Source organism: Gastrolobium bilobum, unplaced genomic scaffold (assembly GCF_033153095.1).
Source record: "Gastrolobium bilobum isolate Gb01-03AN ecotype WA unplaced genomic scaffold, APGP_CSIRO_Gbil_v1 utg1240, whole genome shotgun sequence".
Taxonomy (NCBI): domain Eukaryota; kingdom Viridiplantae; phylum Streptophyta; class Magnoliopsida; order Fabales; family Fabaceae; genus Gastrolobium; species Gastrolobium bilobum.
This window is the reverse complement of record NW_026898998.1, coordinates 95697-109535: the sequence shown is the minus strand read 5'-3', so window position 1 is coordinate 109535 and position 13839 is coordinate 95697. Positions and strand designations below refer to the sequence as shown.

The window sequence follows — 13839 nt, the reverse complement described above, 5'->3', positions numbered from 1 at the left end:
TATTTTTATTCTAATGATGTAATCAAATCTTGAATGGACAATTTTCTCAAGAACCTAGTACTATACTCCCTCCTTCTCCATAGTTTTTCCATTCTCAAGGCCCCACCAAACCTAACGCCCGAGTCTTCTCCCACTCAAACAGTCTATATGACAGTTTTTTCACAAGAAACAAATATCGGCAGAGCCACCATTTTATTAAAAGTCCTCTCTAATATTATTGACACTTTTTTTTTTAGTCTGTATGGAAATATTTTCACTCAACCTCCTCTAACCACCTTTCTTGGAATACTATCTTAAAGTTAGCTCTTCATTGAAATAAAGGGAGTATTGAACCACTGTTAATGGAGAAAGAGCAAGACTAATCCCCCATGCGAAGCTTAGAGTGCAAGAACATTCATGTCTAGTCCAAAAAACTTCTGCCAAAGATCAAACACATACGTTATCCTTCAGACATAGTTCACTTACCAAATGTGCCCGCACCTTGGGTTAATATTATTGACAGTATTATGGTATATTTTTCATATATTCTAACAAAATATAATACCGCAAAAGCAAATAACTGTAAACATAAAACTTACAATCATTGCCCGTTGCGTGATTTGGCTTCATCTCTACAAAGTAATTAGATTTTTTTTAATAAAAGAAAAGGCCAATTCAATTAGCGATGACGTGAATTGCACGCAGGAAAATAATCAAAACAAGGATTATATGAAAGCCCACTCCCGTAACGTGGTGGCCAAGCAAAAATGTTCTACTCATTTGGCCTTTAGTTAACACGAGAAAGCACGGCATAAGCACTCTCGTTAAGAAGAACAAGTGGGGGTGGATGTTGAATATTATTGTTTGGGTGTTGGGAACAGAGAATTGACAAAGATTTGCAACCAATAGTCACAAAGTCAGCATATTACCCCCAAAAACAAAGCTCAATGAAAAGCTTATTAATAAAAGATTACTATGATGACCAAGAGAAAGTAAAGTTGAATGAGAGATACAAGGTTTGGGTCAGGACCAATGGTGAAAGAGGAAGTGGAAGGGGAATAGTATGGATGCATCTGCTTTTAGACATGATGTAGAATTGTTGATTCTCGTTCTTATCATGAGAATATTATTAATTGTACATTTGCGAATGCGGAAAAAGGACCCCACTTCACCAAAAACCCCTTACCTCTTCAACATCATTATCGTTCTTGCTCTTTGATTTATTCGCCACACCAATCACCAAAGCTTGCCTCGTCTTCCGCCGATGGATGCGGGCCACGTGTCCTGTTGAATCCATCGCTACCCTACACTCTCCACGAGCCGATTTGTAACATTTTGGATTCTCCTTTTGAGCATGTAAAAAGGTGGAAATTTAAAATAAAACATAAAAACAAAAATGAAGCTTAATTCCTAAAATGATGAGAATTTAGGATGTAAGGGCAATAAAGTCATAGGCATGTAATCTGAGATTTTGAATAGTCTGCATGAACCACCTAAACCAAGTGCTTTGCAGACCATGGCCTGAATGACACAAAATTTAAAATAATAAACTATTTTCAATATTTTTGCGGTTAAATTAATATGAAATTTCAAAAATATTAATAATAAACGTCTTAAAAAAATCAATATTATCTTAGAAACTATGTTAAGCACAATGAATCAGATTTAAATTCCAATTATTATAAAATGGAAAGAAATTTAATTTCAATTAAACCAAAAGCAACACCCAAATCTTGTGTTTCAGACGAGGCTGAATAAGATAAGATATCTATCTATGTATATGTATTTATTGAGAAGAAAGTCCAAAATGGACACAGATTTATTCCATGGATGGGAAATCTTCCTAATTGAAGGAATATCGTATCCTTTCATCACATGTTAATCATAAAATCAGATCGTACTATATCACACCTTTTGGAGGTACTACTACTGCCGTGTACAAGAGGAACAACAACCATTTGTTCACATGTGACACGTGGACAAATTGGGGCCCGCTGCTACCTATAGCTTAATATTATTTATTTTATTTTCGTCTATTACCAGGTTTTATGGAGGATGTGGTGAAGACTGAAGAGTGAAGTACCAAAGTTGAAATGCGATACAGCTAGGTAATAGATAACAGCTCTCGCTGCCTCTGGTTGACTAGTTTTGCTTAGCCACAGTGCCACACCACAGAGGTCCTGCTTTGGCCCCACTTTCTTCATCGGGCCTCAACTCTGCGCAACTTTTCCTCCTCTGCACTAATTTTTCTTAATCTCCCTAAAACATAGAAAAAAGAATAGGTCTGGCCTTAGCTTCGGCTAAGGAGCGAAATGTTAAAAGGCTAAATAAATAAATAAAATCAACCCTCGTTGAAATGGTATCAAAGAAAAGGAGAATATGAATCTCGTTCAGTCCCAACAAAATAGATTCCATTGAAAAGACATCATTTGCACACACCCAAAAAAAAAAAAAAAAAGAGTAGAATATGAACCACCTAGAAAGACAGGAGATCAATTTGTGCATATCGTCCAACATTAAATTAAATTAAAATACTTAAGAGGAGATAGTAACAATGCAGTTTGAAAACGAAACTTAAATTAATCACAAGTTCATGGAGATCGAAGAAAAAAGGATTTAGAACATTGGAGACATTTTTTATACTCTGTCTTACAAGAACTTTCAAATTACTACATAATATTGATTCGAGAACCCTTGGACGGCTCTAATAGCACGGGAAAACCCAAAGGATTCTCTCTTAGACCTCACTCATCTATTGTGTCCTTAACAAACAAAATAAAAATCGACTCATAAAACCACTCCTTCACTCAGGAAATGATTTTACAGTTCCTGAGATCTGACAAAACTGTAATAGAACTTAAGGCAAAACATAACTTATAATGTAGTACTCTAAAACATATTCCGATGTAGCTACAAAACTTTAGGCGCAAGGTATATTGAGGGGTTCCTCAGTCCAACCAGCAAACTCATCAGCACCAAAATCACCAAAATCGAAATCAGGAAGCTTACTAGGCTCACTGTCTTCAAACCCACAAATTTGGATATCCTCTAAGCCACCAAGATCATCAAAACCCTGCCCATAATCATCAAAGTTTAACCAATCAAAATCAAACCCAAGGTTGGGCTCAGATCCAGATGGAGCAGCAGTAGCAGCAGATGGTGGAGGCACTTTCAACAGACTCAAATCCGGTATTTCCAAACCCGCAAGTTCAGCCACCAAATCATTGGCCTCAACAGCTTCATCGATTGCAATATTGCCCTTCTCAATCAAATTGGAAGCCAAGGTATCCAACTCAAGCACGGAGGATGGTGATGTGTGTGATAACACGCTCTCCGAGTCCTCCGAAGTAGTAGAAAACTTCTCTGACACAGATACAGCAGAAGTCGAAGCAGCAGCAGCAGCAGCAGAAGAGTTACAGTAGTTACTCTTACTCTTATCAGAAGTTGTAGCCAAAGGTGCAGCAGAAGAAGAAGAACCATTATTGTGGGATTGAGCCTTAGCAATAGCTTCAAATTCGAGCCGTTTAGCCTCGTAGGCTCGGGAAGCCTCTTCCGCAGTGTTGTAAGTGCCTAACCAGATACGGGCACTCTTAAACGGATCACGAATCTCAGCAGCCCACTTTCCCCATTTCCTCTGCCGAACACCTCTGTATTTGCCAGATGATTGCCTCCTCGTTGATGGGGTTTGGGTTGAAACCCTCTTCTTGTTTTGAGGTTGACCTTCAATGCAAGTCTTCAACGCCTCACTGTGGTTATTCTCAGCACACGAGCTTGTTTCAGCAGAGACAGGAATGGCAGAAACAACAAGGGGAAGTGAAATCTCAAGGATGCTTCGTTTTATCTTTCTCGGGTTCACAATGACCTCTGACTCATCTTCCGATGAATCAGTAGCATCGGGGTCGTCATACATGATTCGCAGTTTTCTCGTCATCTTGGACTCTTGCAAGGGGTTAGACCTTTGCTTTGGTCTTTTCGCTAGTTGTTTCCGAGACTCAGGCATGGTGGAAAAAAAAAACTTGGGGGAAAAACCCTCCAAAAACCCCTCAAAATACCCAGAAAATTGTGAAGGAAACCAAAATGAAATAAATAAGGAAAATAATCAAGGGACACCAACCGAAAAAAAGTAACAAAATCTCTCTAGATTTCTCAAGATCTCAGGTGAAATCCCCTCTCAAGAACAAGAACAGATGTGAAAATTTTTGTATGTGAAAGCCTCCAAAACACTCGACTCCAGAACAAGTCCTGTTAAAAAGCCATCCAAACAAAAACCTCAGACCCAAAATCCATGAAATAAACAAAGACAGCTTAGAGGGCATAACAAAGATTCAAGATTAAAACAAAAAAAAAAAACCAACCTTTTTGACCTCAATCGCATTGAAACAGCCGGATTCACAAGACTCAACCTCTGCCTCAGGGTGCAGAATAGCATACAGCAAACTGAGCCCACAGCGAGTGTCAACAAGAAGGAAGTAGTAACAATCCAGAAATGAGCCCCAATCAATTCCAAAAGAGCCCCAATCACTTCAAGATCAAACTCAGACGACATAAATCTACTAATAGTCTTTCTTTTAATGTCAATTCTTCCAAGAAACCAAACTCAGACCTTTCACCGCTCTCTCAACTCTTCACTTGCCAAAGCAAAGAGAAAAATTTCAAAAGGTGAAGAGACAGATATATAGAGAAAAGAAGAAATGCAAAAGAAAGGTGTTGTCTCCAAGAAAGGATTGCAAATCTATGGCTAAGGTTATCTTCCACGAAAGAGAGCCAATTTTTTAATCGATCTGGAAACCAGCAATATGTAACTGGGGTAAACCAAAGCAATAAATATAGAGAAAAAAAAAAACAGCCGACCTTGGCACACGACACACAGATTGAAACTGACGCAAATCTCAATACAAACATCACCCAAATTTTTATTTTTTTATTTTTTTATTGTTTTTTAAATAAAAAAAGAATAAACAAAAAACCATTACATTATCATTTCTAATTTTTTTTGAAAAAATAAAAGAATGAAACTTCACATTTCACAGTGAAATTAACCTTGTTTGCTTTCACTGAGCCGGAGGAGGCTGTTTTGTCTGTGGCTCTGTCTCTCTCTCTAGCCCCAGTCTCTGTCTCTGTCTCTGTCTCTGCTCGGCAGTGCTTCTCTCACAGTGAGTGGCCCCTCTCTTTGCTCTTTTTCTACTCTATTCTATCAGGCCTGAGCCATTCGATTCGGCTTTTTTTTTATCACTGGTCAAAAATTCTCATTTAAAAGCACTGAGTAGGTAAAACACATTATATTAATAATTAAAAGTTAATTTATTTCTATCATTAGATATGAGCTGGCATGGGGCTGTGCAACATTACATATATACATGAATCAAGCATGACCAACGTACATGCATATCATGCCCCCCCATACGAGGCTGCGTTGGAGACAGTCTTGGAATCCAATGTTTTTGCTGATCACGCGTACTCTAACGTGCAGATCTGAGTCTTTAGAAGGATCTGACAGTAGAAAATGTCACCGTGAACACACGCTCTTAGTGAGAGAGTGAGTGAAGGCGATATTTGTCATTCAGCTTTTGGCGCCGCCAACGTTGACCTGCCAAGGAATCGGTTCAGTATCAACTATCTACACGATGATAACGGATACCGTTGGTGATATTTACGGGAAATGCCAATATTGGTTCTTGGTCGCCAAGTAACGGTAAATAATGATATTTGAAAAAAAAAAAAAAAGTTAAAGTAGGTCAAAAATAAATAAAAGTAAATGTATTTTTTACTGTTTATTCCTTTTTTCGAATTTGTTTAATTTTTATAAAAACTACTTTTACTTTCCTGTTTGATTTTTTCATCCTTGCATATTGTATGCAGAAAGTCAATATTTTCTTTACGAAAATACTGTAATAAAATTAACAACAATAATACTATGATGATAAAATAAAATAATTAATAAATATGGGGGTTGCACATCCACCAAAAAAAAATTAATAAATAGATAGATAGATAGATATAAACTTTTCAGTAGACAGCTAATCACGGTTTTCAGTAACTGACTTATAATACTTTGAATTATTTAAGGCTCTTATGTTTTGTCAATACTGCAATTAATGTCAATTAATCGATCAGACGGTAAGATTACATAAACTCATTCAATTAAGATATGGAGAAAATAATTTACAAAAGAAAATGGTCCAAAATTAATACATTAAAAGCATATGCATTTTCAGGATCTTCAGGGAATCTTCTCTTGTAGGGATATAGATCCTGAATAGTTATTTTTTGTTTCGGTTTGTTTGTTTGTTTTTGTTTGGGAATCTCCTCTTGTAGGGATATAGATCCTGGATAGTTATTTTTTGTTTCTGTTTGTTTGTTTATTTTTGTTTGGGGCTTCGCCCCTTAATGTTATCAAAAAAACAAAAAGCATATGCATTTATTATACCGAAAATTGGAAAGACATTTGATTGAATTTTATATTAAATTATGTTAAAATTAAGGGGAAAATATTTCTGCAGTTAATGCAGATAAGTTATCTGCATTTATTCTCAAAACGACGTCGTTTTGGTATTGAAATCTTAAAAAATTATAAATATAAAGACTATTAAAATCCCGAAATAAATTAAAATTACAAAAATACCATGATTTCCGCCCCAAAACGACGTCGTATTGAGCTTACTGCAGATAACTTATCTGCAGTAACTGCAGAAAAAACGAACCCTAAAATTAAAGGGGAAGGTTATACATACAACTTTTTTTCTTTACAACCTCTTACAACCATATATCTTAACCGTTGATTTCCATCAATCAACGGTTAAGATTTTCGTAAATTAAATTTATTAATTAATTATTAAATACTTTTTTTTTTGGAAATAATTATTAAATACTTTGAAATCTAAGAATTTCATCTGTTTTAGACTAAACAAATATAATTGTAAGAAGTTTTTTTTTTGTTCATGTAACGTACATACATGCATGCATGCTTTTTTAAGAAATATTACTGAAGTTTATACTTAAAATAAAAATTGAGTTTATTTAATAGTAATACGAACTTAAAATATATAATGTATCATGATACATGAGATTTATATTATTATTTTTTCTTATGATAATATACTCGGTGATATGTGAAAAAAATTAGAGAATATTTGAATTTTACTTTTTGTATACAATAATGACACTGGATTTGTATTTATAAACTCGTCCACATTATTCAAATCCTTAAAACTGATCCCCGCCGTTAACGTTTTTTGTTTTACTTTCTCTCTCTGCCATCACTGAATATGAATATGTAAACTAGTTTAGAAAATTAGAAGAAAGGGATAAAGATACAGGAAAATTTATAATAGAAGGAAGAAGAAATAATGCAAAAATAAAGAAGAAAGAGGTAAAAATGTAAGAAAGATGTTTTAGAGTTTTTTTCTTTTTTTCATTACATTCAATTATATGGCTTTTTATAAAGAAGATTTAAAATAAAAATGTAAATACAATAAAGATTATTATTGAATAATATCAATTAAGATTAATTCATACTAATTTAATGTTTAAATGGTAAAAACAACAAATATTTATAATCATAAATCCTTATTGATACAAATCACGATTAGGGCCCGTTTAGGCTTGTAAATAAAAAATTATATCTTACTTATTTTAGAAATGTTTTTTTAGAAAAACTAGGCTATTTAGAAGAAAAAAAAATATTTGTTTTTTAAAAAAATTATTTAACTTTTGACCTCTATTTTTTTTTTCAAGCTAAATTTTTTAGCTTTACAAAAAATTGATTTTTGACTCTCTTTTTTGTGAATCCCATTTTTTAAAAAAAAATAGTACTCTGTAGTTTGCAGTTAAAACTACTTTTTTCTAAAAAAAAAAAAGTTTTGAGGAAAAAAAACCTATACTTTAGTACCAACTAGTATATTGCATGTGCGTTGCACGAAAAGAAAGAAATCGATTTGTTTGTCTGTTTGAATTTAACGCAAATCGTAAAAATATACCGCTGCATTTTAGCTTGTCCTATAGTCATTCAAAAATTACATAGTTTGACTCGATTTCTTTCAGTATTTCTCATAGAAGAACTTTCATTTATCACAATATGATTGTTCATTTTGTTTAGATTCTTATTTATGAAATATTTACAGCAATAAATTCAATAATTTTAGCCACACGAAGACAGTTTGTTAAACGATAAATATATAATAAAAAATATATTGGCAGGCGGGGCGGGCCAGCTAGCTGGGCCGAGCCCCCTTTGTTACCTCTAACTGTCAGCATTTTATATAAGCGCGTAATAGGTTTTTATATGAATCCACACAAAAAAAAAAGTTGTTATAGTTGCGTCTAGATTACTATTTATCTATGTTTTCTATAGTTGCTACTAAATCGACTCTCTAAAGTGTGTGTATTTGTGACATATATTTTAGATGAAAAGTTGGCAAATATCTAAGTTATTACGTTTAATATTCTAACAAACATTTAGCCACTCAAAGACAGGTTTGTTAAACAGTAAATATAAAAAAAAACATGTTGGTGGGCGGGGTGGACCGGCCTCCTGGCTAAGCCTCCATTTTGTTTATATGTTTATTTCTAAAATATACACAACAATAAATCCAATTATCTTAGTCATACAAAGACAGGTTTTTTAGATTGTAAATAAAAAAATGTGTTAGCAGGCGAAGGGCCGAACCTATTTTGCCATCATCAACTGTCACCATTTTATATCAGCATGTAATAGGTTTTTATATTTATCTACACAAAAAAGTTCGTATAGTTGCGTCTAGATTTCTATCTATTTATGTTTTCTATAGTTGCCTCTAAAATCAAATGAAGTGGGTGTATTTGTGACATATATATTAGATGAAGAGTTACCAAATATTTGAGTTATTACATTTAATATTTTAATAAATACGTAGCCACTCAAAGACGAGTTTGTTAGACAATAAAAATATAAGAAAAAGATTGTGTTGGCGGGCGAGGTGAGTCAGTCATCCGGGCTTAGCCCCATTCTGATTACCACTTATTGTTTTTTTACTATAAATATCGATATGTACAAATATTTTTAGTGCTACAGAAATACCAAACAATCGATACATTATTTACCAAATATGCTAGAAAAATAATTTATTTATATTGTCCCCACCTCTATATTTATTTTTACTCTCACTTTTATAGTTATTTTCACTTGTATTTTTTTATTTTATTTTTATATTTTTTACTAATTTTGATAAGAGAATAATTCTTTGTCAACATTCAGCAACACTAAAGTTGAAATCGACATATAAATGCGACGATAAGGGGTAAAATGACAAACGTCTCTCAAATCATAAAACACATAATAAATTAATGAAGTTAAAATAGAGATAATCTTGCAATGAAAACAGCCTCATTAATTTCCAAAAAGAGACAAACATCTTAACCCAGACTGTGAGCTTTTCATCTGGTTCATTCTTAGAAAATTCATTTTATAAGAAACACAACCAAATGATGGTAGTTCAGTTGGCGCATGGGAGCTAAGCAGGTGGGGGTGAGAGCATATGTTCGAATCTTCGTTCGAATCTTCCTAGTACTACTTTTGGGAGGAGTTTAAAGCCTTAATCATGAACCCGCCCCGAATCGGATTAGTTACGAAGCAATGAACCGATTGAAATATTTCCAAAAAAATGAGGAACACAATATCATTTATGTTACTACTAATGAATTTTCCAAAAACACTTGAGATTAAAGAGAAAAAACTCAATATGTAATGATCAAAATCTCGTTATAGGAATCCCAGAAACTCAATAAAAAAAATCACCCTTCAAATTCTCACGAGGATGCGGCCACGGACGTGTTCCTGGGGATTGCTTAAGTACCTAAACAAAGGTGAAATATACATTGAGCACCCACACAACTCTGGATAAAACGTATGAACCAAGGAAAAAAAAAACAATATATATATATATATATATATATATATATATAAATAAATAAATAATATAGCCCAAAAATCAAATATACCTACAGATAAAGGGGGCTGCACTACATTCTTTTGTGCTTGCTGGTTCTTTAAAATGGTCCAATAAAAAACACAATCAAAGTCATAATCTGAAACAAGTCAAAATAAAGGGAGAAAAATTACACTTGGGTGTAGAAATGGAATTTTTTTGTTGTTGCAAAACTTACTTATTTTATAATATATCATGCCCAAAGATACTTTTTTAGAACAATATCAACACAATTATGCAATTTATTTATTTTATAATATTCAAAAGAAAAGCAACTAGAGGAGAATGACATATTTTTCTGAGAGAAAGTACATAAGTACATATCTTAGTGATTTCAAATAATCCCATCAGCTTTGTGAGCTGCAAAAAAATACACTATATATTCATCTAATGGAAGAACAATTTGAGAAGATGAAGAAGATAAAAACAAAGAAGAGAATAAATATGTGCACAAAAGCTGATTACCAAATAAAAAGACCCAATAACACATCTTATTTATACACAAAATAATTTAATTTTTTAATAATTAAGTCCAATAGTAAAATATTAATTGGGTTAACAATTATTCACAGTGTAAATTAATACAGTTGTCTGCCACAAAAAATGTTAAACTCTTTTTCCACCTATATCAAATTTAAAATTTGATTTTTTAAAAAGTAACGGGATATTAATACAGATGTTTACCATAAATTAACGCTGAACTCTTTTTTTACTTATATTAAGTTTAAATTTCAAATTTAAAAAATTACTAGAAGAGGAAAGCATATAAAATGATTTCAACTATCAACACAAAATAAATATTAAAAGAGAGAGTGACACCTAAGCAAATTTAACAAAAAAATTGCATTTTTTTATATATATATAGATTAAGGGAAAAATATTTGTCCATTTAAATGACATAACTTACATCCTTTCACTCTCACTTTTATTTTTTTTGTCTATTCTTTTTCCTCCTTTATCTATCTTTTTCTCTCACTTAAAATGATACAATTTTACATCCTTTAAAATAATAGACACATGAAATATCAATAGACCAACAACATCGTGAAGTGGCCATTAATGCAACACATCCCAAATCGTAGTGGCTAACAAGAGACACGTAGCGCAGTGGTGGCAGGGTTGAAAGCATGGCTATAATTTTTGATGAAGAATAAATTACCAGTGAAGCACAAACACAAGTGTCTAATATCCCTTCAAACAAAGCGTATTTAATTTAGGAAAAGATTACATTTATAAACTTACATAATGTTTTATTAGTAAGATATTTTTAAGTGAAGTTTTATCGGTAGTGTAATTTGTAAATTTGTAAAAAAAAATTATCAAAAGAATTCTCTTCTTTAATTTAAAATGGAAAATAAATTTTAGAGTAATAAATACATTTTTCAGTCCTCAGCAGATTTTATGATTCTCGCTCTAGAAGAATCCATTTTAGTCATTTTGAGGGACTAATGTGAGTCTTTTTTTGAATTTGTGATGTACCACGATTTCAACTAAATAGATCTATTTTAAATTTAGTAGGACCACAAATAACCTTTTTTATTTGTTAAGAACTAAAGCGGGAAGCGTAAAATTTGCTGAGGACCGAAAAAAGTATTCACTCTAAATTTTAATAAGCCAAGGTTTACTTCGTAAAAACTTTTTATGTTAATTTTCAGTCAAAAACATTTTTTTTTTGTTAATTCGTCGCATGTGGGGAACAAGAAGCAGCTTACTTTTGAGTTTTGTCAAATTAAAATTATAAATTTTTTAAACTAAAAAAGATGATATGATCGTGGGGGATTATTGTCTTATTCAATAGTCTTGTGAATAAATAATAACGGATGTCAGATGCACACATCTAACCATCCATCCATCCGTAACCTCTTATCAACTACATTCGTATCCTAGTAATTATTTAATAATATTAAAACTGCTATTATTAGAAGATCACGTGACGGGAGCGGGTGTGCAGTGAGAGCGTATCGTGTATAATTCTGTGTCCCATTCTGAGAAGATCTATCAGTTGTCATGATGGCTGGTCACGTGACGCATGCCATCGCCCATGGACATGATGGGCATGCATGTAAACGATGACAGCCACTAAATGGGGGAGAATAGAATAGAGAAAGAGTAGTGGAGATGGGCATGTGGGTTACGGAAAGTAAAGGGAGAGAAAAAAAAAAAAAAATTAGCCCGCAATTATGATTTTTAAAAATATGGTGAGAAAATTATTATTTAGAAAATATTATTAAAAAGTTATTTGATAGATTAAAATATTATTGAAATTTTGTCCAAAAAAATATAAAAAAATTCAACAAATGAGATTTCAAGAATACCACCTAATTTGGTGGTATTTTTAGATGACATTTTGAAAAATATTATACACAAAATAAAATTATGGAAAAATTATATTCTCGTGAAATTTTTTTAAAATTTTATATTAAACATAGATAAATAGGATTACTGTCACTTTCTTGAGAATCTTAAAAAAGTTCTCCTACCAAACATCTCTAAATACGTATCGAATTTGTTAATTTTTTTTACTCAAATTTTTTTTATAACACATAGTTCTTTTTATAATTCTTTTTTTTTTTTTAATGTTTTTTATAATTCCTTTCACATTTCAAAATCTTTTCTCTTTTAGTAATGATGCACGGATATTGAGGGGGTTTGGTAGGTGATTTTTTCTGAAAATGCTAAAAAAGTGGTAGATAATATTCACAAATAATCATATTTGATATAGAGTAAGGAAAATTTACCTAGGATAAAATTTTGATGTGAAATTTGTTGTAGTATAAATATGAAAAAAAATGTCAACATGAAAATATCACCGTGATAATGGTATTTTGATTTTTTCAAAAAACTCAAACTTGTAATAATTTTACACCAAAATTATTTCGATAATATTTTAGGTTATCAAATAATTTTTTTTTAACTTTCTCATAAAATTACTTTCCCACCTTTCTCATTATTTTTCTAATAATTATATTTTGACGATAAAAAAAAAATTCTCCATAAAGACCCCTCATAGTAGGTTTGCTCCCGGAAAGGAGTGAGTGACTGTGTCTGTGTGAGTAAGGGAGAGGTGGTTGCTTCCATTTCCCGCCAATAGCGTCGACGTGGAACCCACTGCCTTGTTTGGCGCCAAAATTAGCCAGACGCGTGTTGGGTGATGGACAAGTGTCTTTCCGAGGTGGGTGCGTGGAAAGTGCTGCTACTTAGGAAAAAAACGCAACGCTGGTGACGTAGAGAACATCTTCAATGTCATTAGTGTTTTAAAATTAGACCGATTGTTGATCCAATTCTGGATCATTAGCTTAATAATTTAAGAGTAAACACCTTTTTTAGTCCCTGTCAATATCTATGAAGTCTTTTTTAGTCCCTGACAATAAAAAAGGACTAAATTGGTCCCTGTAATTACAAAAAAAGGGTCATGTTAGTCTTTATGTCAACTCTCAAATATGTAGAGTGACCCTTTTCTTGTACTTTCAGGGACCAATTTAGTCCTTTTTTATTGCCAAGGACTTCGTAAATATTGCCAGGGACTAAAAAGAGTGTTTACTCATAATTTAATCAAGTTCAATCGAATTTTAAAATAATATATAATAAATATTTAATTATAAACATTATATCAAACAAATAAAATTTATCTAGTGATAATTTTTTTGATCTTAAATAAGTTTGAATCTATTATGTGCAAAATGTGTATATTTTATATAATTTAACATAAAATCAATTCAACACCAGTTGAACTAGTCTTTAGTTCGGGTCAACCGATTTGAGTGCATAATGAACCTGATGCTTAGCTCGAAGCGATGAGGGCATCAGGTTATCGAAATTTGAGTCGACCGACCGGTCCAAATAAAATTACAAATTATATATTTTCAAGGAATACAAAAATTGGGTTACATAAATTATT

At 32.4% G+C, this 13839-nt stretch overlaps 2 protein-coding genes across 2 annotated transcripts; both read right to left on the bottom strand.

The window, feature by feature from the left end:
* Positions 1–2595: 2595 nt before the first annotated feature.
* LOC133286139 (ethylene-responsive transcription factor ERF118-like) lies at positions 2596–4014 on the bottom strand. Its single transcript, XM_061483499.1, has one exon. The coding sequence runs from the start codon at positions 3977–3979 to the stop codon at positions 2900–2902; it is 1080 nt and encodes a 359-aa protein (XP_061339483.1). The 5' UTR covers positions 3980–4014; the 3' UTR covers positions 2596–2899.
* Positions 4015–4087: 73 nt separating this feature from the next.
* On the bottom strand, positions 4088–4856 carry LOC133286140 (uncharacterized). The gene is made up of 2 exons (XM_061483500.1): positions 4335–4856; positions 4088–4221 (listed from the first exon to the last, which is right to left on the bottom strand). The coding sequence occupies exons 1-2, from the start codon at positions 4523–4525 to the stop codon at positions 4134–4136; spliced, it is 279 nt and encodes a 92-aa protein (XP_061339484.1). The 5' UTR covers positions 4526–4856; the 3' UTR covers positions 4088–4133.
* Positions 4857–13839: the final 8983 nt, after the last annotated feature.

Excerpts from the sequence above, each read along its gene's own strand:
- LOC133286139 (XM_061483499.1), bottom strand. The coding sequence starts at position 3,979 with ATGCCTGAGTCTCGGAAACAACTAGCGAAAAGACCAAAGCAAAGGTCT.
- LOC133286140 (XM_061483500.1), bottom strand. The coding sequence starts at position 4,525 with ATGTCGTCTGAGTTTGATCTTGAAGTGATTGGGGCTCTTTTGGAATTG. Across the intron at positions 4,222-4,334 it reads ATGCGATTGAGGTCAAAAAG|GACTTGTTCTGGAGTCGAGT; the intron begins GTTGGTTTTTTT and ends GCTTTTTAACAG.